Raw genomic sequence first — 24,965 nt, 5'->3', positions numbered from 1 at the left:
GATGATATTACGTGCCCGCACGCTTGAGCAAAGTGTATCCAGGCACATCAGATAGGTGTTGGAGGGGATGCTCTACAGAGGGCTCTGTTTTTCATATATTATGGTATTGTCCCAAGATAGTTGATCTATTATTATTATTATTGTTTATTTATATGGCGCCACAAGTGTTCCACAGCTCCTTACAAGGTACATAACCAAAAAGTGACTTACAGTAAAATACAATACAATGCAGGACAAGGACATGGATAATATACATTGATACATAGTTGGCCATAACACCCAATTAAGCAACAAAGCATAGGCACCAAGTGTTAGGTGTCCTAGTGGTGAGTAAGAAGTAGATGAACATAAAGTAAGGAGAAGCACAAGAGGGTAGAGGGCCCTGCTCGCAAGAGCTTACATTCTCCAGGGGATGGGCAGACAGACGGGCATGATACAGATGGGGAAGACAGGGAGGAGGGAGCATGTAGTAGCAAGTTAGGATGAGAGCTGGAAAGCATCTATGGAAGGAAATGATTGATCTTATAACACATTTATTCTCTATACCTATTCCATATGATCCTAAACATATTCTTCTCCCGCTAGACCTTCCTACATTAACTAGGCACCAAAACAAATTGATGCGCGATATTGTCAGTACCGTGAAGTGTCAGCTGGCGGTGGATTGGAAGAAGCGTGACTCCCCCTCCATGCAGTCTATTCTGTTGCGTACTTGGTACATTTATCGCATGGAGCAAGTGACTAGTATTATTAACCAATCATCTAAATCTTTTGATAAAATTTGGACCCCATGGTCAGATTCTGTGTTGGGCAGGACAGATTCGCCCACACAGCGTAGAAAAGCATTGTGGGAAGATGCCTAATTGCTACCTTGTGGAGAGAGCTCAGGTGTGGGCTGATGAGGAGGCAGACCAGTCAGGCTGCTGTTGGAGACGGTCTATGTGGGACTGTGGCAGCCAAAGAGCCCAGTGAAGCTGAGGAAACCATTGGGGGCCAGGAGGCCTGGGTCTGTACCTGCAGGAGGCAAGGTAGACCACAAATCTCTCAGACTGTGTGACACTGAAGCAGCTGGGCTGCAGGCTGGGGAAGCCAGGGCCTACTGTATACCTGGAGGATACAGGGAAGGCATAGAGACTGACTGTGTTTGTATAGCTGTGGCAGCCAAGCCAGGCTGGAGCCGGCGATAGACCTGCAGAGAAGCAGGCTGAGACTTTATTGGCAGACTAGCTGCACCCTTATAGAGAGGGCTCAAGAAGTGAGTTAGACGCCCTAAGTAGGGGCTAGGTTGTTTATTACTTTCTGTTTGTTTCCTGACTTTCGATGCTGGAAAGTAAAGCATCGTTTATTTACTTGAAAGCTGTCTGTGGACCCTCATTAAGCACCTAAACATTGCACCAATCACCCCCTGGCGAGCTAATTACCCCAAGTTATCGCAATATCTTATTTGCCTACTGTATAAGTAAACATTTATTTTAGCTAATCATTATAATATATATATATAGTGTTGTTATTTATCTACAGTATTTGAATTTGAAATGGAAGTATCTATGTATTTTTATCGTAAATACTTCACTTCAAATAGTATGTATTTTATGTATGTTTTCTATGAGGGCAATATATTTATTAATAGGTATTTATATAGCGCGGAATGCGGTAAATATTCTGACCGCGGTATTCTAACCCTGTTGGGATTCCGAGCGCCGGCATCCTGTAACCATCCCATATAGCGCACATATATTCCGCAGCGCTTTTACAGAGAATATTTGGGCATTCTCATCAGTCCCTGCCCCAGTGGAGCTTACAATCTAATTTCTCTACCACATGCTCACACTAGGGACAAATGGCACTTTTCGCGGTGCAGCCAGGACTTCAGCCACTTTGTGCGGCTAAACCCGATGCTTTCGGGGGTTTCATGTGGGCCCGATTGGGGCAACAATTGAATTGCTCTGTCGGATGCCCCAGAGTGACGAAACGGTGGTGTGAGACAAGGCCACGCCCCTGCCACACGGCCACGCCCCTTTGCGGACTGTGCGCTGTGCCCGCTAGTTCAAGATATTAAATGTATTGCTTGTGGGTACAGCTTTTCCCACGAGACCACACTCCTTTCCTTTTTCGGGCTCGTGCCTCCGGTACGTGCAAAGTCCACCAAGGGGCGCCAAAACCTATTTTCGCTTACCAAAAAAAATTAGGCTCGGGCCGGCCCTGGCCATGAGACACGGACAGTGGGCTACTGAAGACTGGTAGTAGGTCTTATGGACCGATGATTCAAAATATTAAGGGGTCTATTTACTAAGCAGTGTTAGGAGACAGAGTGAAAAGTGATAAGAAAGTGATTAGGTGCCAGTACAGACACTACTACACCTGTGAGATGACAGTTGGGAGCTGATTGGCTGGCACCTTATCACTTTCTTATCACTTTTCACTCTGTCTCCTAACACTGCTTAGTAAATAGACCCCTAAATCTTTAGCTCATTACCCAGGGTTTTTGTATGCTGTTGAGTAGGCAAAAGGATGGCTGCTCATTGTGTAGGGCTTATTCACTAAGCAGCTCCCTCTTCCCAGGTGTGCTTAAGCCCAAAATTTAAAAGGGCGATGCTTTTAATAGTAAAACATGGGGTGTTTAGCTATTAAAATCATTGCCATTTTAAATTTGGGGCTTGAACCTGGTGGCGGCTCGTGAAATAGCTTATTTCCGCTCACACCTTTATGGGGGGCTAGGGTAAATAAGTAATGTTTCATACTTGTAATATCCTGAGTGGGACCTCATGCGGAATTGAATCAATGCAAAATTAGCTACATTTGTATTGATTGCTTAGGTCTTATGCCAGCAGCATGGCTGCGTAACATTTTGAGACAGTTAATTAGCCTATGGTCTAAGGGCCTGATTCAGAGCTGAACGCTCTGACCAGAGCGCCCGCTCTGAATCAGTGCCCTCCTACCTGAAAATGGAGCGGCCAAAAAGATGGTCGCGATGGTCTTTGACGCCTCCGTCTGGCCGCCACGCCCCCGGCACGCCCACCAAAGGGGGCGTGCTGTCACTCGCCATCGACAGCACGCCCCCTTTGGTGCGAGACCCCAAGCGACGTATTTCTCGTCGCTTGCCGGGTCTCGCGCATGCGCACGACGGAGCTCCCTCCGTCGTGCGCATGCGCATTTGGCAAACATCGACCCGCTTGCGAGCGTCATTTGCTCGCGAGCGGGTCTGAATGACCCCCTAAGACCAGGATCAAGGGGAAGTGTCACTTTGACAGCTGCGTTCCTTTCTAACTAGGGGCGTTATCATCCTTTATAAACCTAAACAAAAAAACAAAAACAAAAAAAAAGTTACAGATTTGTCTGTGCAAAAAAAATGTTTTTCCAGAACTTTATGGTAAGAAGAATAGCTGGCAATTTTATTAGCAATACTTAAAACACACAGGGGTCTATTTACTAAGCAGTGTTAGGAGACAGAGGGCCTGATTCAGACCCGGACGCTATTTACGGACGGTCGTTCCAAAAAAGGGTCCGGCTATTTAAATTGAGCGCTCGCTCTTTGTGGTTTGTTGACGCCTCTATGTCTGAGCGAGCGAACGAAAAATGCGCTCGCTATTTTGTAAAGACGCCCCTTTGCCGTTCGCATCACACGTCATCTCCGGTTTTTATTAGATTAATCGGCTACATCGAAAGGCATCTGAACTGCTCGCAGTGCTTGTGGTAGGTTTTTCTTTGCCCTAATACTGCGAGCAGTTCAGGCTAAAAGACAACCAAGTGACGTGGTCGATGACGCTCCTTTACTAATTATGCACTCCCATTAAACGCCCTTTTGACCGTCAGGCACGCCTGCGTTCGGATCTCCACCCATTTTCAAGCACCTTCCCCTGTTACCACCCACAAACGGTACATTCTGTCAATGAAATTAGCAGCCCCTCGCTGTTTTGCGAGCGCACAATTTCCGACTGCAATGACTGGTTTGCGCATGCGCATTACGACCCATACGCATGCGCAGTTGTGCAAATATCGCTCAGAGCGAACGAGCGGCTCTGAATCAGGCCCAGAGTGAACAGTGATAAGGTGCCAGCCGATCAGCTCCCAACTGCCATCTCACAGGCTGTGTTTGAAAAATGACAGTTGGGAGCTGATTGGCTGGCACCTTATCACTGTTCACTCTGTCTCCTAACACTGCTTAGCACATAGGGCCTGATTCAGAGCCGCTCGTAAGCGCCCGCTCGTTCGTTCCGAGCGATGTTTGCACAACTGCGCATGTGTACGGAACGTAATACGCATGTGCGAACCAGTCAGTGCGGCAGAAAATCGTTTGTTTGCTAAATAGCGAATGCCTGCTATTTTGAGTGACAGGAGGAGGCGTATGTGGGTGGTAACAGGGGAAGGTGCTTGAAAACGGGGAGTGGAGATCCGAACGCAGGCGTGCTTAAAGGTCAAAACGGGTGTTTTATGGGTGTGCATAATTAATACAGCAGCGTCATTGACCATGTCACTGGGTTATTTTATAGTCAGAACTGCTCGCAAGATAGCGGTAGGAAAAACCAACCACAAGAATAGCGAGCAGTTCATGCGCTGGTCGATGTACTCGATTAATCTAATAAATAGCGGAGATGAAGTAGGATGCGAGCGGCCAGGGGGCGTAGCTTTCCAAAAAACAACCGCATGTTTTGTTCGCTCGTTCAGACCTAGAGGCGTGAACAGACCGCAAAGAGCGAACGGTTCATTTGAATAGCCACCCCTTTTTTCTGAATGAGCGAGCGCAAATAGCGTCCGGCTCTGAATGAAGCCCTCTGTCTCCTAACACTGCTTAGTAAATAGACCCCACAGAATGATAAGTTATACAGAGACAGCTTTTAAGCTGTTAAATCTCCCATATACTTATATTCTCTATTGATATATAAAGGAAAATTCCCACTAGGCTGAATAAAATCAAAGCAGAAGTGAAATCGGCCCAAGAGAGCATGTTGCTGTTTGCATGTGCTGCCCTGTATTATAAAAAGTACTTGACGCGTTTCGGTGCTAGGGCACTTTCTTCTGATGAAGTTGTTCGGATCTCAGTCACGTGTCCACTTGCAGCTGGGTGGGAACAGGCTGTTTGTACATAGGCTAAGCTTAGCAAGAGCATGTTGAGGGCCTGTAGAAGGAGTTGGGGGTATATGCTGAGCTGAGTGTATGCAGAGATCCGTCTGTTTTCAGACGCATCTCTTTCACCAAGGATAGCGCTTGTGCAAGTGTGCGCTGCGAACCATGATGGCTATGAAATAAAGCATATGGATAGGGGCAGAGCCGTAACCAGACTTTTTGGTGCCCTGTGCCAGAAAGAGCATTGGCGCCCCTTCTATTTTTTAAATAGGGAGATAACACCCGAAAAAAGGCCATGGCCTCATGGGGAAGGGCCAGGGAAGAGATAGGGGAGGCCAGGAGATGCTGGGGATAAAAGAAGAGGAAGCTACAAGTGAGAATGATAATAAACAGAAAATTGACAGGCTCGACCAGCGCCCCCTGACCTGTGGTGCCCTGTGCGATGGCACTGGTCGCACTACCCTAGTTATGGCCCTGGACACCTCAACACAAGGGGCAAATATCTGCTTTAGTTCCCTATATGCAATGCGAGTGTAATAGCGGTCGACTTCTATGCAACTCTATTTCTTAAGGTGGGTACGCATCTAAGCGATATATCTGCAGATCGACTGATCTGCAGATATCTCAGCAGACTGTGCAAAACATATGTTCTGCATACAGGCTGCCCGATGCGTCGTGACTGATGTAGTGATTATTCTAGCACCCTGCACCTGTCACAACCCATGCAGTTCCTCTTCCCTGCCTGGGGTGTCGCTCTCTGCTCTGGTGCTTCTAGCACACTCAGCTAATGCAACAAACTGCTTAGAGACAGACCAGAGTGTGCTAGAAACACCAGAGCAAAGACACCCAAGGCAGGAAAGAGGAACCGCACAGGTTGTGACAGGTGCAGGGTGCTAGAATGGACACTACTGATGTCACAACTGGGTGGGCATTTACATGCACCCGCCCAGTTGAGCTGTCAATCACCGGCGGACCGTGCAGCAAGCGTACGGGCAGTGGGCTGACCGCCTATCACACAGCACGATGAGCAGATATGTCTGAAGATGTATTGGGCATCGGGTGTGCAGCATGGCTGACACGATATGTCTGTGAATGACGTTTGCTGTGACACGAGTAGATGTGACCTAGATAGCAGAAGTTTAGCCAAACAGTGTCTTTAATCGAACACGCAACAAGATCATTGGATTGCAGAATCTATTTAGTCAAGATAAACAAACCCGACGTTCTATAACCATTCCAACTATTTTCTGGATTAATGCTAAAAAGCAACTTGGATATGTTTAAATAACTATATAAACAGTTTCATTCTAATGTAGGAGACGAAGCGGAGGGACACGCACACTTTTTTGGAAAAACATTTTTTGAAACCTTATTTTCTTTAGGGGTGAAGGGCAGTGGAGACGCTACGTGGATGGTGATCGTATCTGGAAAAGGCGTCAGGGTACATTGTTTTGCTAATTTTCTGCCATAGTTTGTGAGTTTTAGATGTCGTCAGAGGTCTCACAGTGTAAATATTGCTGGGATCGGCTAGCAATGGACAATGGAGGGGCCAAAAGGGGCACCAATGCTGGCTTTACCAGTACAGACACTACTACACCATGCCATATATACACACACAACCCAGTACAGACACTACTACACCATGCCATATATACACACACAGCCCAGTACAGACACTACTACACCATGCCATATATACACACACAGCCCAGTACAGACACTACTACACCATGCCATATATACACACACAGCCCAGTACAGACACTACTACACCATGCCATATATACACACAGAGCCCAGTACAGACACTACTACACCATGCCATATATACACACACAGCCCAGTACAGACACTACTACACCATGCCATATATACACACACAGCCCAGTACTGACACTACTACACCATGCCATATATACACACAGCCCAGTACAGACACTACTACACCATGTCATATATACACACACAGCCCAGTACAGACACTACTACACCGTGCCATATATACACACACATATAAAACACAATATAGTCACCAGAGCGCACAAAAATAGAAGGACATAAAGTGAAGATCCAATCTAGTAAGTAGTACCCCTAAAATAATAGTGTACACCGTAGCAGAATATTCAATAGATAATCAACAGTGAAAGTTCTTGCAGTTGATCGCCGTGGTCACAATGAGCTGGATTAGTTTTTATATATATCCAAGATGTATTTTTCACAAAGGTCTTCTCACTCCCATGTCACACTCGTGCATATGAAAAAGAGGAGAAAAGAGGACCTTCCTAGTGTATTACCATTAATTCAAGTAAAACATTCAACTTCAGGATGAAAATATATCCACCAAAATATAATAAAAGTGAAGGCGTACCAGAAAGTGGGGGTGTAGACAGAATACACCAAAAACGCTATAGGAGTCCTTCCTAAGAATAGGAACAGGAAATCCAAAGCGACCTGTAGTGTCTCTGAAGAAGCTCCACTTCCTGGATCCCACCTGTCATAGGAATTGAACCTCTGTCTGTGGTAGTCTAAAGCTGTAGAAGGAAAATGTGTTATACTGCGGTGCCCTGAAGCAGATCAGCAAAGCAATCCAGGGGGACCCACACCCCAATAATTAACCAAAGCTGCACTACACAGTCTAAATATTAGCAGGACTTACCTATATTGTGCCCTGACTGGTGTGCATATTACATTGCCAGACTCCATGCTATAACCAATGTAGTAAAGGTGCTAGTCTGAGTGGGAAGTGGCTCAGGCTTCCCAGGTGTGCAAATCAATGTACTAATTAGTTTACAAAGAAAAAAGGATCTCAGACTGCACACTCTGGACATATATATATATAATTGGAGGTGCTACCTGTGGAGACCATTGATATATACACAAAGAAGAAATACAAGTGCACAACTCCAAATTAACTGATTATATATAAATAAATACATTTTACAGTAAATACAATAGAGGTTTTTGGCATGATCTTGGCCAAGATTATGGGCCTGCCCACCATATCCGGGTAACCTCTTGTCGGGCAGGTCCCTAACATACTAGGGTTCAAATCCAGAGCGCAGGACACCCCCAAACTAGCCCAGCCAAACCACCCCAAAGCACCGCTCTAATAAGAAAAGTGAAGTGTAAAAGAAATAGTTAGGAGCAGCCGCTGGCCGCATATGAAGAATAAAAATAAAAAAGTGAAATACATATATATAAAAGAAACAGACAGTGAAGTATTAAAATGAAGCGCAGATTCATATATTCCAATTCTTGTATATATACACATACAGCCCAGTACAGACACTACTACACCATGCCATATATACACACACAGCCCAGTACAGACACAACTACACCATGCCATATATACACACACAGCCCAGTACAGATACTACTACACAATGTCATATATACACACAGCCCAGTACAGACACTACTACACCATTTCATATATACACACACAGCCCAGTACAGACACTAATACACCATGTCATATATACACACAGCCCAGTACAGCACTACTACACCATGCCATATATACACACACAGCCCTGTACAGACACTATTACACCATGCCATATACACACACAGCCCAGTACAGACACTACTACACCATGTCAAATATACACACACAGCCCAGTACAGACACTACTACACCATGTCATATACACACACAGCCCAGTACAGACACTACTACACCATGTCATATACACACACAGCCCAGTACAGACACTACACCATGCCATATACACACACAGCCCAGTACAGACACTACTACACCATGCCATATGTACACACACAGCCCAGTACAGACACTACTACACCATGCCATATATACACACACAGTCCAGTACAGACACTACTACACCATGTCATATATACACACACAGCCCAGTACAGACACTATTACACCATGCCATATATACACACAGCCCACTACAGACACTACTACACCATGTCATATATACACACACAGCCCAGTACAGACACTACTACACCATGCCATATACACACACGCAGCCCGGTACAGACACTAGTACACCATGTCATATATACACACACAGCCCAGTACTGACACTACTACACCATGCCATATATACACACGCAGCCCAGTACAGACACTACTACACCATGCCATATATACACACGCAGCCCAGTACAGACACTACTACACCATGCCATATACACACACAGCCCAGTACAGACACTACTACACCATGCCATATGTACACACACAGCCCAGTACATACACTACTACACCATGCCATATATACACACAGCCCAGTACAGACACTACTACACCATGCCATATATACACACAACACACAGCCCAGTACAGACACTACTACACCATGTCATATACACACACACAGCCCAGCACATACACTACTACACCATGCCATATACACACACACAGCCCAGTACAGACACTACTACACCATGCCATATACACACACACAGCCCAGTACAGACACTACTACACCATGCCATATATACACACAGCCCAGTACAGACACTACTACACCATGCCATACATACACACACAGCCCAGTACAGACACTACTACACCATGCCATATGTACACACGCAGCCCAGTACAGACACTACTACACCATGCCATATGTACACACGCAGCCCAGTACAGACACTACTACACCATGTCATATACACACACAGCCCAGCACATACACTACTACACCATGCCATATATACACACACAGCCCAGTACAGACACTACTACACCATGCCATATGTACACACGCAGCCCAGTACAGACACTACTACACCATGCCATATACACACACAGCCCAGTACAGACACTACTACACCATGCCATATGTACACACACAGCCCAGTACAGACACTACTACACCATGCCATATATACACACAGCCCAGTACAGACACTACTACACCATGCCATATATACACACACAGCCCAGTACAGACACTACTACACCATGTCATATACACACACACACAGCCCAGCACATACACTACTACACCATGCCATATACACACACAGCCCAGTACAGACACTACTACACCATGCCATATACACACACACAGCCCAGTACAGACACTACTACACCATGCCATATATACACACAGCTCAGTACAGACACTACTACACCATGCCATACATACACACACAGCCCAGTACAGACACTAGTACACCATGCCATATACACACACACTGGGTTTGATTCATTATGGATCGCTATTGCGATCGCAGCTGCGATTACACACGCAGACACTTGAATCCCCTCCATAACTTGCCATGTGGGCCTAGCCTCGCCCCTGTTATTTGTCCTACCCAGAATGCAGTGTCATAAATGAATAAGGTAGTGATGTTTGTACCTACACTAGTATTAGCTGTTGTGTATTCTACTTCTATTATTCTGTTATTTTGCTATGCTCTTTCTGCCTACCCCTCTATATGGGGCTGCGATCACTGTGTGGCAAATGGTAAATTAAAGTTAATGACTGGCATTTTAAAAATGTTGATTCATGACAGACAGAATCACTCTCTTGGACCAACCTCCTTTGTACTGAGAGACTATGGATTTGACACAGATCTGGGAGTATGAACATTTATGCTGTGGTCTGAGTGGTAGTGCCCTGTATATATGAGGTCAGTCAATGGCTGCAATACTTCCTATCTTAGGATATGGGTTGACACAGGATTGCCATTTGAAAGTACCCACATAGAAAATATAAATAGCATGAAAGCACTGCAAAATGCTTACTACATGCAAATCTATACATACTGTAGGAGGCAAAACACCCAGACAAGGGCTTTGAGTCACCTAATAAACAAAATATAAAAATGCATACTTGCCAACTCTCCCTGATTGTCAGAGAGACTCCCTGAAATAGTAGCAATCTCCCTGACTCCCTGAAGTGTCCAGTAATCTCCCTTATTGTACCTTACCCCCAGGGGCTGGCTGGCAACTTTTAGCCTGGGGGGCAAATGCATGCAGGCGGCCCTGGCAGAGGAGTAGCGTGTAGCCAGGGTGCCCGAAGAACGTGCATGCTACGGCGCCGCCCCCCCTCAAGTGTTTCAGGGAGGAGGCGGGTCCATATGGGATTAATGTAAGGTAAAAATAAAGATTAGGGCAGCCCCCATCGTAGTGCCCATATGCAGTGCCCCCGTGTGCCACAGGAGATAACACCCTTATGCAGGCTTCCAGTAGTGCCCCCAGTAGTGATCCCCCCTATGCAGTGCCCCTTGTGCCCCCAGTAGTGGTCCCCCCTGTTCAGTGCCCCTTGTGCCCCCAGTAGTAAGCCCCTTATATAGTGCCCCCAATAGTGGTACCCCCTATGCAGTGCCCCCAGTAGCATTCCACCCCCCCATGCAGTGCCCCCAATAGTGGTAACCCTTATGCAATGTCCCTTAAATAGTGGCCCCAGATGTAGTCTCTCCCCTATGCAGTACCCCCAGTATTGCCCTTTATATAGAGCCCCCAACAGTGGTCCCTCGCAGTGCCCCCAGTGGTAGTCCCCTCCCCCCTATGCAGTGCCCCTAGTAGTAGTCCCCTCCCCTTGTAGTGCCGCCAGTAGTAGCCCCACCTTGTAGTGCCCCCAGTAGTAGTAGTCCCCCCTTGTAGTTCCCCCAGTAGTAGTAGTCCCCCCCTTGTAGTTCCCCCAGTAGTAGTAGTCTCCCCCCTTGTAGTGCCCCCTGGCAGTGCCCCCAGTAGTAATCCCCCCCTGGTAGTGCCACCATAGAAATCCCCCCCTGGTAGTGCCCCCATAGTAATCCCCCCCCCCCTGGTAGTGCCCCAAGTAGCCCCCCCCCCCCCAGTAGAGAGACTTAATAAAAAAAAAAAAAACACTTACCTGAAACTCCCGCTCCTGGTCCCGACGCTTCCACCGGCTCCTCTGGCCGCTTTGCATTATGGGAGAGACGTCGTCATGACGACGGCTCTCCCATTACCCACTGCGGGAGCCGGAAGATGGCAGCAGCCGATGAGAGTCTGACAGACTCTCAGCGGCTGCTGATTACAGCAAACACACAGCTGCCGGCTCCGGCGGCTGTGTGTTTTTGCTGTGTAGCGCTGACCGGACTCCGTCCAGTCAGCGCTACACACGCGGTGCAGTCTGTGTCACAGTGACACAGACTGCCCGCGGCCTGCGGCCCGCATGACGCTACGGCCCGGGAGGCACATGGCACCCTGCCCCCCGGCCCAGCCCGCCACTGCTTACCCCCCATTATGTAGTTGTTATAGAAAAAAACAGAGATATATACATTCAAATTGGATTAGTATCATTCCCCTGCATTGGTGGTAAGGCACAATGGGGTAGATGTATTAACTGCCGATGCCGCATCAGCGCACGTCATGTGCACTGATACAGCTTCTCCTCCATGTATGATCGGGGGCTTGGGGTAAATGACATGGGCGCTACAAGATAGCAGCGCTGATAGGCAGGGTTAAGTATAAATGGTGAGTTCGCCTGACCATTCCGCCAGCTGCAGCTATCGATATCGACAACTGCAGCTGGGGGATGCCCTATCCCCACAGCAGGCACAGCGCTGTCCCTGCTGCGTGGGCTGCCGGCTCCAGGGCTGTACGCGAGATCCTGCGCCTGCTCAGTGGAGCCGGACAGAAGTGAGACACAGCGTATCAGCACTAGGCTGAGGCACTGTGGGCTCTAGCGGGGATCGCCAGTTTTCACTCCCCCGCTCTGGCTGATGAGATGTTAATACATCTCATCGTTAGTGCTTCCTGCTTCGCCTCGGTAAAAACGCGAAGCAGGAAGCATTATAGCGGTACGATATAGCCCCCCCTGATCCATATGGCTACATGCATTTTCCGAAAAATATCAGTGTATTTTCATCAACAAGTAGATCTGACTACAGGGACGTTTCTAGAGAGGAGGGGGCCTGTGTGCAGTCTCCGACACGGCCCCCTCCTCTCCGCCCGGCGGCCAGCAGCGTACTCAGCTGTGTGCGGCCAGCGCCAGAGTTATAGACTTTGAGCACTAGAGTGTGCCCAGAGTCTATAATGTATTCACTGGTCACCGGGAAAATGGCCACGACGGCCATTTTCCCTGTACTGCGGACGCGCAAATGACTGGAAAATGGCCGCTGCGGACATTTTCCAGACGTTTTACAGCGGCGGACCCCCGCACCGACGTGGGACTCCGGACCCAGGGGCCTGTGTTCCCCGCATACCCTGCACCCATTATAGATACATCTCTGGTCTGACTGCTTTGGGGGTCATTTACATTTGGATGTAAGTCATGTTTAGGACACGCCTCTCAGATGTAGCAGTACATGCCCACTTTACCACCGCGCTCATAGGTGTTGCTTTCACAATCTCTCCGAAATGCTTTTTTCAAAAGTAGGCAAGTATGGATAAAATGCATATAATTATAAATACATTTTACATATATTTATTGTCAAAGGCTGATCTAACTATATTAACATTTATATAATGTAATATAATGTATAATATAATATAGGGGGGTATTTATCAAAGCTGGAAGAGAGATAAAATTGTAAAAAATAAATTACCAACCAATCATCTCCTAAGTATCAATTTTTAAACACAGCCTGCAAAATGTAAATTGGAAGCTGATTGGTTAGTATGTTATCTCTCACAATTTTATCTCCTTCCCAGCTTTGATAAATACCCTATGACTCCTCTAGCTCTCATGTTGATGTCTCTATCAGATGTAGTAACACACAGTATATGGGCTCCTCCCTGCTATTACTTCTGCTGTCCTGCTATACAAACATCTCCTTAGACAAAGGGGACGTGTTCATACCTCACTGCCCACAACCAAAATGGCGCCCACAGTCTCGTCGGTGACGACTCACTACTGACCAACAGCAGAAGCGCTAGTCAGCGCTCCCTCTCCCAGCCCATCACCTCCGACTAGGAATGACCTCATCAGCGCCACCAGCACCCAGGCGCCATTTTGGAACAGGGCAACTGGTAAATCGAGGCCGACGCCTGAAACGAAATCTCTGGGTCAGAATGACTAGCGGGAGCATCGGCGTCGACGGTGGTAGGACAATAAGGCACAATTACCGGCCTGCTGCCGAAAAGTGCCCCGCTTCAAGTGAATCACCCGTTCAGCTGCCAGGACATAAGATGGCCGCCGGGATGCCTCGCCAGGAATGCCGCTGAGCGTGGCAGGAAGAGGAAGCGGCGGCCGGGACTCTCTCTCTTTTTTCTCTCTCTTCCGGCCGGTGACGTGTGTGAGCGGTGCTCGGGAGCGGTGACGTGTCTACGGATCCTTCTCATTGCGGGGAGCGGCGGCTGCGAGTCAGTCAGAGGACAGAGCCCGGCACACAAGGACCGGAGAACAGCCAGCGCCGGCCATGGGCAGTGAGTACCTGACCACCCAACCCACCGCTCCATGGGGCATGGCCCTGCCAGTCACCCTCACTGACACCACACTCACATCATACATACATACATACATATATATATATATATATATACACACACACACACACAAATCAGGCTGACTGAGGCAATATTCTTAAACCTGGGAACTACTCACTGGTTCCCAGGTGTGTATGTATGTGTGTAAAATACATATATAATATATATCTTTATTTTAATACACAGCTTAAGATGATGCATCACAGCAGCAATCTGGATCATGTATTAAGCTATAGACATGTACATGTTATACCGGTTGTGTGTGTGTGTGTGTGTGTGTATGTATGTATGTATATATATATATATGTATATATATTATACACGATTCAATTCAGTGCGATGTGTGGTCGGAGAATGCTGGTTATCGTGGTCAGCACCCGGCACTTTGGTCAGATTCCTCTTCGCATCCCCAGGGGGGTGCGAGGAGAAATCCTTAGCGCGTCCAAACTGCGCTGTGTATTGAATAGTTGCGGCAGCTCCCTCCCGTCTCTATTCAATATATATCTCTGATGTATTTGGTCTTTATGTCAGAGTTGAGCTGACGCTGGTATATGGGCAGACTGGATGGACCAAGTGGTTCTTATCTGCCATCACACGTTCCCTGTCTCTATATGATGGGTAGCTGTGCCCATAGAGAGCCCAAAATTGCCGTTAGCCAGGTAGAACTCTCAGTAATGCGGCTGGTGCGGAGCTCGGGCTGCCGCTTGGCAGTAATGGCAGATTTGCAGAGAAGATGTTGGTGAATAAGACTGAGGCGGTTAGCGGGGAATAAGCCCTTTCTCCCCGGCAGTCATAGTCTTTCCAGTTGCCGGGGATCAGACGAGGGACACATGAAAATACTATGATGACTTGATTCTTAGTTTCCAGGTGACAGCTCAGTGTTTGTCCTGTTCTGTTTTTTTTTTTAATACTTTCTATTCATTTGTGACCTGAGCATGAGGGATTACGGACGCCCATCTTTAGGGTCCTGCCTTTAAGCAGTGGTCCCAGATAATTGTGTGGGACAGTCCCTGTATGGGGGATACAGTGCAGGGCGCTCTCTGCATTGTTGGAGCTGTACATGTAGGGGCAATGAACAAATATGTAGTCCTCAGGCTCTTGGCAACAGCGATGAAGTGTATGATGTGATCGGTTACATCTTAGTCCACAATTTGCTTCATAAACTCCGCAAAATACAGTTACTGTGTCATATGAGTTGCAGTTCTAGCATAGAAGTGATGTCTGACCTATGTGTACTACTCAGTATGAAATATATTAAGTGTTTGTTAATTTTGCCAGTTTCATCACTGGACAGGAACAATCTCCATGGACCCTTGGTACATAGTCAGCATACCCCAAATAACTGTATAGAAGTATTTTCTGGGCACTTTATCCTGTTCAGTAGTAATTTCCACAAACGTTGTTCCCTAATCATTGCAGAATGACAGCTTGCGGTGTGTAGTTCTATGTTAGCAATATAAAACAAGCTTGAAGGTGAATATGATTTGCCGGACAGGTTGAAACCACATATTGTAAAACATTTATTCTAATTGGATTTTTACGTAATATCATTTTATCTTTTTCTTTAACAGTCAAATTTCTTGAAGTGATTAAGCCCTTCTGTGCGATCCTGCCAGAGATCCAGAAGCCAGAACGAAAGGTATGCGTCATCTTAGTGTGTTTTATCCTTGTTGCTGCACTTCTGTGTCAGGCCGGGAACACTGTAATTACACTTATGGGATTTCCATCACTGGAGGGGAAATTGCTGCATTTAATCTGTCTATCAATGAAGCGTCTAATTTTGTGCTAATGATACTGTCCAGTATTGGTGTAATAGTGTCTTATGGTGTAATTGTGTTTTCTGTTTGCAGATCCAATTTAAAGAAAAAGTATTATGGACCGCAATCACCCTGTTTATCTTCTTAGTATGCTGTCAGGTAAGTGCACCAGTGTATGTAATGCATTCGTGTCCGACTCTGGATGATAAATAGAATGTCTGCATGGCTTTAGGTTTGGGGAAATAAAAGCCTTGTTTTTCCCCTTTCTGGTGGGATATGAGCTGTGGTGAAGTGTTTTGAGTTTCTGAAGTGTGATTTATTCCCTGTTTTTTAGATCCCCCTATTTGGTATAATGTCTTCAGACTCCGCAGATCCCTTTTATTGGATGAGAGTAATCCTGGCTTCCAACAGAGGTAATTCATCAACATTTTACATGGATGCCGTGAAGACGTTAGTTATGTCCACTTGCTGTAACTGAGACGGGGCAGAGATCTTCTATAATTGTAGCGAGTTGGGTACGGGACGCCGACATCGCGACAGGGTTAGCATACCGACACTTGTTGGTCGGTGTGCTAACCTTCCTCCTCTCCCACCCTTAAACCTAACTCTCCCCCCAACCCCACTACTTACATTCGGTGTCCCAGTGTCGGGATGTCAGCCCCGGCATTCTGACCAACGTCGGGATTCCGGTACTATAAGCATCGGCTTCCCAACCGCCGGGATGCCGCACGTATCCCATTGTAGCCAAGCCTGGGCTGGTAAATCGGAAGTTCATGGGCATTAGTAGCGACTGTCAATTTGCAAATTTAGTACTAACAAAGGACAGCAAGGCAATGTGGCACTGCAGTATGAGCTATGCAGGTATGCCCATGGTTATATATAGATAGGGATACATATGAAGATCTATAGATAAGAGATGCTTTATACATCAGTCTGTGTCTGCTGGTGCAGAAGTGAGAGAGAAGAGGGTGACGGCATCCATGGGGGGTAGAGATTGGGGAGCAGCAGGATAAAGGAGAGGGTGGGGACTGCGCCATAATTTAATAATGCCCTATATACAGCACACGTGATCTGATCAGACAAACACAAGAATATTGTTTTTCTAATACAAGAGACAAAATGTACAAAACCGAAACACACACAGTACAACATAACTAATAGGTTACAGCTTAAAACCGTTCCCTTCATGCATTACGCTTGTTATGGTAACCACTGCCGGTCATACTCATTTGTATGGTGTTATAGGGGATTGCCAGTGCTGCCGTGTCACAGTCATAGCTGCAAATTCAGGCTTTTTACTCTGTATTTTATTTTCTCTTTGGTATCTGCTTACACTAAATGTTAGTGCATAACGGTGTAAAAATGGTAAATGATCTTGTTTCTCTGATCGCGCTATTAAGGTGTCTAGCAGAGAGAGCGGCCATCGTTTGTCTCCGCTTTAATCTCAGTTTCCTCTCTGAGCTCTTGTCAGTCTGAGAGGTGTGTTAACCTCTCACAGCAAACAGGGTGGAGACATGGCCTAAGGCAAGCTGTGACATTATCAGAGCTACGTGTTATGACCTTGGGGGATTTGCCGAGACCGCACTGAAAAGATCACAGAGCACGTCACAGACCTTACTCCCCATCTGCTCCTAGCCAATCAGAGGAATAACAGAAGAGCATTGGTCAGATACAAAAATTAGGGGATGGTACCTGTTACACAACCCCATCCCCCACCCCCAAATCTCCCACTGGTTTTACCATGTGATTAACCTGCACACAGTCAGTTGCAGCTCTTACATAGAACGCCTAAGATACGTTCATGGCTTGTTGGTACACCCATGCAATATTTTTTTTTTGCCTTATTTCACAGGTACCTTAATGGAGCTGGGTATTTCTCCTATTGTCACCTCCGGTCTCATTATGCAGCTTCTGGCCGGTGCTAAGATCATTGAGGTTGGGGATACACCAAAGGACAGAGCTTTGTTCAATGGAGCCCAGAAATGTAAGTCTCACACTGCGGCCCAGGCAGACACACATTATACGTTCTAGGACTTCTATAGCTTAAATCTGCTTTATATCTGGAACAAAAGTCATAGCTTCAGGGTAAGAACTTGTCGCTATTGACAGAGAAGCTGCTGTTTTGTGCTGACATACTGTATTGTGCAGTTGCCGTAACATGTGCTCACTTTCCCTCAGTGTTCGGTATGATTATCACGATCGGTCAGGCCATTGTGTACGTGATGACGGGAATGTATGGGGACCCTTCTGAGATGGGTGCCGGCATCTGTCTGCTCATCACCATCCAGGTTGGTTCCTCTCTCACAGTTGTTCCCGCAGACAGGTGAAGTCGGTGACGTTTGCTGCGAGTAACCCGCGTTTCTATCATTTCCAGCTCTTTGTGGCCGGTTTGATTGTCTTGCTCCTGGATGAGCTGCTGCAAAAAGGTTACGGTCTGGGGTCCGGTATCTCCCTCTTCATCGCTACCAACATCTGTGAGACCATCGTATGGAAGGCCTTCAGCCCGACCACTGTGAACACTGGCAGAGGTAGGAGCTATTTTCGCGGGGGGTTAAGGGGCCAATAAGCTCTAAATGGTACAAAAGCAACAATCATTTGGTTTGAACTAGAACAATACGGTATCTGACGGGGTAAATGTAATGGCCTCTGACTTACCGGCACCAGCGAATATCCAATTTGTTTTAAAGGGGCGATCATTTAAAATGCAAAACCAGATTGGCAACAGGCTATTACATTCACCCCATAGTGTTTATATTCATCCCATCTTTCTAATGTCCATGTATTGTGTCCCATCCTTAGGCACGGAGTTTGAGGGAGCCATTATTGCCCTCTTCCACCTGCTCGCCACTCGTACTGACAAGGTCCGTGCGCTCCGGGAAGCCTTTTACCGCCAGAACCTGCCCAACCTGATGAACCTGATCGCTACCATCTTTGTCTTCGCAGTGGTTATATACTTCCAGGTATTGTACCGGCTGGTTCTTGATGATATGCGCCCGTTTGTATTTGGAGATTTCCATTTTAAGCTTTGTGTGATTCACTCTCAGGAGAGAACGATGACCTTTCCTAACCTGTTTTGCATTGCAGGGATTCAGGGTGGACCTGCCCATCAAATCCGCCCGTTACCGAGGCCAGTACAACACATACCCCATCAAATTGTTCTACACCTCCAACATCCCCATCATCCTGCAGTCCGCTCTGGTCTCCAACCTGTACGTCATCTCTCAGATGCTGTCTGCCCGTTTCAGCGGCAACCTCCTGGTCAACCTCCTGGGGACATGGTCTGTAAGTATCCCAAACCTGAGAGGGGCGTTTCTTATGTCAGCAGCGGTTCGGTTATCTTTAGACTTGATAACATTGGGCAGATGAGAAGTTATTGGTCATACCCCAAACTAACAATGTTCATCACCAACGATATCGGGGTGGATACGGGATGCTGACACTCGGGTTCCCGGGGGTCAGAATCCCGATGCCGGGATACAGACACCCGTCGGTCGGTATCCTAACCTTCCCTGGTTCCTAAACCTAACCTTCTCCCCAGTGACTAAACCTAACCCCACCCCCGTACCCTAACCTTCCCTTTACCCCCACCACTTACCACTTTCGGGATTCCGGCATCTGCATTCTGAACGCCGGAATCCCCACAGTCCGCATTATGACCGCATCCCCCGATAACATGGGAAGTGCCAGACTTGTTACCATTGGAGTTCTACTCAAACATTCTCGCGCAATACAATGATCCATTGCGTCTGTACACCCTGAGTGCTAACCATGTTTTCTGCCATTAGGATACTTCCACCGGGGGACCTGCTCGGGCGTACCCTGTGGGTGGACTCTGTTATTACCTTTCTCCGCCGGAGTCGTTTGGTTCGGTGCTGGATGATCCGGTTCATGCTGTAGTCTACATCGTCTTCATGCTGGGCTCCTGCGCTTTCTTCTCTAAGACCTGGATTGAAGTGTCCGGCTCTTCCGCTAAGGATGTGAGTGTCTGTCCCTGCTGTGTGTGGTGCGTATGATGTTTTATGCACAGTCAGTAGAAACTGTTTCTTTTCCTTGCAGGTTGCAAAGCAACTTAAAGAGCAGCAGATGGTCATGAGAGGACACCGAGAGACTTCCATGGTGCACGAACTGAACAGGTGAGTGATGTGAAGCTTTGATATACGTATACGTTACACCTACCAGTAACTAGGCATGCCTGTGTGGCTCTCCTCAGTCACTATGGGCATTGATGGCTTACCCAAAAGACTGTTCTCTGAAGTTCTCAGCATCATAATCTACAAAATCCAGCTCCCTCTGATTGGTTATGGTGCCTGTCCCGGGCCTATGACTAAGTGGATGATTCTTTTTGAATTTGTGAATAAATGTTGTAATTGTAACTACGTGCGTAATGCCAGAAATGACCGTAACAATCGCATGATTGGTTTGTCTACTATCCTAGTCTCCATTAAGTAAACTCTGCGCAATACAATAGAGCTACGCCTCCTGCGTTCCTGTCGCAGCCTCCATTAGAAGCAGGGCTATGGAGTCGGTACACCAAAGCGTCAACCAAAACTCCTCTATTTTACTACAGTCTGACTCCTTTATAAATGGCAAATGTGTACAGTGACCACTTATGCCAACAAGTAAATGATTATTTACTTATTAGTAACTGGAGAATGTGACCGTAGTGAAATAAAATGCAATATATGACTTTGCGGTCATGTATTCTCTAGTAATGCACCATGTTACTCCCCACCCATGCTGCACCAGCATTTCTCACCTGTACCGTACCACTGCCAACATTATAAGTCCTATCATGTGTTACTTACACTCGCAGTCACTCGGCACAATGGGCTCGCCGACAACCGCACTATCCAGCTAGTTTTTATTCCGGTTGTCTTCAACAGAACTTTATTGTCCCCAAATAGAGAACAACCCAGCTTTGTTTACAACTGACAGCCCTGGCAAAAATACACAATGTCACTGTCATGTATTCTCCAGTCACTAAAGCACGGTACTGATAATCCTCGCCGCAGTACTACTCACCTTTTGAAACTTGAGTCAGTCGGCACATAGTTACCGACTCAACCCAAAATTGTGTCCGACTCCACAGCCCTGATTAGAAGTGAGAGAATAGACAGTTCTGGCGCTAAACTCAGTAGTCCAATATAGTAGAAAAGTCTGCTGCAGATATCAAACTCTGTGTTAGTTTGAAAAAGAGAACAGAAAGAAAAAAAAGTGGGGAATCTGCGCTGTCTTTATATGTATATATATATTGTGGTTGACTAGTAAATGAATAATAACACAAGCAGATGGTAAATAGAAGCATAAATCGATGTTAAATTTAATACATGTTAAAATACACAACAATATCAATATACATAAAAAAAATAATAAATATAAAAATGAAAATAAAATGTAAACAATAGATTGTGTGAATTATTTCACCAATCAGACAATAAGCAGTAAAAGTAGTTGCCAGTGACCGTGATAAACACCTTTCCAGTCTGACCACGGAAGATAAAGTGACTGATAGAATCTGGTACTATGAAAAGTTTTATCGTACCTAGTAACAATGTTTCCACTGAAAGGTAATTGTTGCTATCAGTGTCACTTGTAACATATGAAAAATTTGCAGTTGGTGTTGATCTCCAGTGGATACAACTAGGGCCCTTTGAAAAAGTCACATGATCTGTGACGAAACGCGTTAGGCGGGACCTATTCATGATTGGACACACTATTGCCAGCTGACATCACTCCGACATTTGGTAGTTTCTGTTCGGGACCTTGTAAGCGCACCAGCGGGATCCGGCTGGACTTAGCGCATTGCCCGTATATACACGGAGGTACGCGGCAGCATCGTCATACACTGCATTGGCAGTTTTCAACTCGACCATCAGGCACAACGGACGGCATTGGAAACCAGGGGGGCCCCCATATTACTCGGTTCATTGGTCCTTGAGTACTCTGAGCGGTGCTGTGATTGTGCAGTACAGCTGATCTGGATGACCGTCCCCGTATGCCAGCAGCCCAGCGGCTATTCATGTGTTTTTAACATAGTAAGATTTGGCTCCTTAAACATTGGGGTCATTTTGGGCTTACATGATATCTACTCTATATAAGTCCTACATCAGAGCTATAGGTCAGAATATTATATGGGCTTAACAGCTAAACGTGATAAACTTCCTAATTGCTGTTATTCTAAGGAACTGTGACATCATTTTCATATACAAATACGCATTAGTTGTATCCACTGGAGATCAACACCAACTGCAAATTTTTGACACTGATAGCAACAATTACCTTTCAGTGGAAACATTGTTACTAGGTATGATAAAACTTTTCATAATACCAGATTCTATCAGTCACTTTATCTTCCGTGGTCAGACTGGAAAGGTGTTTATCACGGTCACTGGCAACTACTTTTACTGCTTATTGTCTGATTGGTGAAATAATTCACACAATCTATTGTTTACATTTTATTTTCATTTTTATATTTATTTTTTTTATGTATATTGATATTGTTTTGTATTTTAACATGTATTAAATTTAACATCGATTTATGCTTCTATTTACCCTCTGCTTGTGTTATTATTCATTTACTAGTCAACCACAATATATATACATATAAAGACAGCGCAGATTCCCCACTTTTTTCTTCCTGATTAGAAGTGTATGGTTTGCAGGACACAGGATTGGGAAAACCGTAGTGTAATAGGAGGGGACGTGAGCCCCCCCTCCCCCCCCAAATCTAAATCTTAAGTGACCACACCTTCTCCCAGTGGATGTAGTCGGCATCCCGGGGTGCAGGATGCTGACTGTCTGAATACAGGCGCCGAAATCCTGACGGGTCGGGATCCCGGCACCAGTATCCCGACCTCCGGCAGGTAAGTATCGGGGTGTTAGGGGGAGGTTAGGTTTAGTTAGCGGGGTTAGGCACCGGGTAGGGAGTGTTAGGATTACTGTGTGTGGAGGGGGCAGGTTAGGCACCGGGTAGGGAGTGTTAGGATTACTGTGTCTGGAGGGGGGAGGTTAGGTTTAATTAGTAGGGTTAGGCACCGGGTAGGGAGTGTTAGGATTACTGTGTGTGGAGGGGGCAGGTTAGGTATAGTTAGCCTGGTTAGGCACCGGGTAGGGAGTGTTAGGATTACTGTGTGTGGAGGGGGAAGGTTAGGCACCGGGTAGGGAGTGTTAGGATTAGGGTCTGTGGAGGGGGCAGGTTAGGTTTAGGTACCAGGGAGGGTGGGTTAGGGTAGGGGTTAGAATTAGTTCCTATGGGTGTCGGGATGTCGCTGTTGGTATTTTGACCAGCGGTATCCTGACAGCCGGGATTTCATACCCAACCTCTCCAAGGTGGGCCCCGGGGACTTCATATACAGTTCTACACATTAGCCAACCTAAACAAAGCTTATATCTGCTCTGGTGCTAAGGCCCATGTAAGATCTGCTGCCCTATTTGTGCAATGAATCAAGGCATAGAGCTAACAGCGCTGTCATTGTCATCTAACCTATGGGCTATTCCCCCCCACTTTCTCCAGGTACATCCCGACAGCTGCTGCCTTCGGCGGTCTTTGCATCGGAGCGCTCTCTGTACTTGCCGACTTCTTAGGGGCCATAGGCTCCGGAACAGGTATCCTGTTGGCAGTCACCATTATCTACCAGTACTTTGAGATCTTCGTCAAGGAGCAGAGTGAAGTTGGAAGCATGGGCGCCCTTCTGTTCTAAGCCATTCACAGCGCCACCAGTCTGCAAACCCCTGGGGTGTGAGCTGATCACGTGACTTGGAAAACCAAATTTTAAGTGTGTATTCCAGGGACTGCACAGAGGGTCGGACACATCGCTGAGTTGGTGTCAATTCGCCAACGATGTCCTATTGAACGCCCGGTTTTGTTTAGTTTTTCTTTTTACCAGTTTTCAGCCCATTTTATATCGTTGTGGACAGTGCAAGAACTTTATTATAGTTTTTTTTTTTGTTTGTTTTTTCCCCCTTCCTGGAAATATTTTAATTTTGACTATTTTGAGCATGAATTCAAAACAGGGCCTCTATTTAAGTCTCTTCTCAAAGACTTCATGTCGGTTAACGCTTCTGTACAGAGTTTGGAGCAAAGCTACATGGGTATTACCAGATTTCATTTTTTTTTTTTTTTCTTTTTCAATAAAAACTTTGAAAACAAGTTGCCTTTTTTTTTCCTGCCCAGACTACAAGTTGCGATTTAATCATCTGAGTTTTGTACATGTGAGAAGCTGTCCATATAATTCTTTTTGACCTCACCGGCTTCTTCCAAGGACAATCTAATCCTAGAAACATAACTGGTCATGAATGAATGCAGTGTTAGTTCATATCTGATGTGTGCCACTGTAGCTAGGCGCTCACACCCACCACCTGAGGACTCGCTAGTGTAGCCATAAACGTGACACTAAAAAGTAGATCCAGTGGGGACTTCGATCCTCTGCCACAACCTGCAAAACACAACCCATTAACGCCTTCCACAATCCGCTACATGGCATTGAACTGATTATGGTTTGATTACAACGGGTTCCAGAAAATGTTCGCTATGTATCCGAAATTGAAATAAACCCTGTCTAGTTTTTAGAAGCACTCTTAAATGATAGGTGAATGGTTGTAGTACTATTGTTATAGACAACGTGGTACATGTACCTCTCCCTGGGGGGAAGAGAAGTCTGTATTGCGGTTTTCATGGAGATCACTTCCTTTAGATCACAAAAGGAATTCAGTTGGTTGCGACGGCAACTTGTCAGTGTTGGGCACCCAACGGAGCAATTCAG

The 24,965-nt window shown here is 46.3% G+C and overlaps 1 protein-coding gene across 1 annotated transcript; it reads left to right on the top strand.

Moving 5' to 3' along the window:
- The first annotated feature begins 14,225 nt into the window (after positions 1–14,225).
- Positions 14,226–24,352, top strand: SEC61A1 (SEC61 translocon subunit alpha 1). Its single transcript, XM_088479842.1, has 12 exons — positions 14,226–14,386; positions 16,018–16,085; positions 16,297–16,362; positions 16,538–16,616; positions 18,056–18,187; positions 18,382–18,491; positions 18,578–18,731; positions 19,003–19,163; positions 19,288–19,485; positions 19,989–20,180; positions 20,260–20,336; positions 23,717–24,352. Exons 1-12 carry the CDS (start codon positions 14,380–14,382, stop codon positions 23,901–23,903), a joined length of 1,431 nt encoding a protein of 476 aa, XP_088335968.1. The 5' UTR covers positions 14,226–14,379; the 3' UTR covers positions 23,904–24,352.
- The last annotated feature ends 613 nt before the right edge of the window (positions 24,353–24,965 follow it).

The sequence above is a fragment of the Taudactylus pleione genome, unplaced genomic scaffold (assembly GCF_031769625.1).
Source record: "Taudactylus pleione unplaced genomic scaffold, aTauple2 ptg000247l, whole genome shotgun sequence".
Classification (NCBI taxonomy): Eukaryota; Metazoa; Chordata; class Amphibia; order Anura; family Myobatrachidae; genus Taudactylus; species Taudactylus pleione.
The sequence above is the reverse complement of the archived record's forward strand: the minus strand, read 5'-3'. Positions and strand labels throughout refer to the sequence as shown.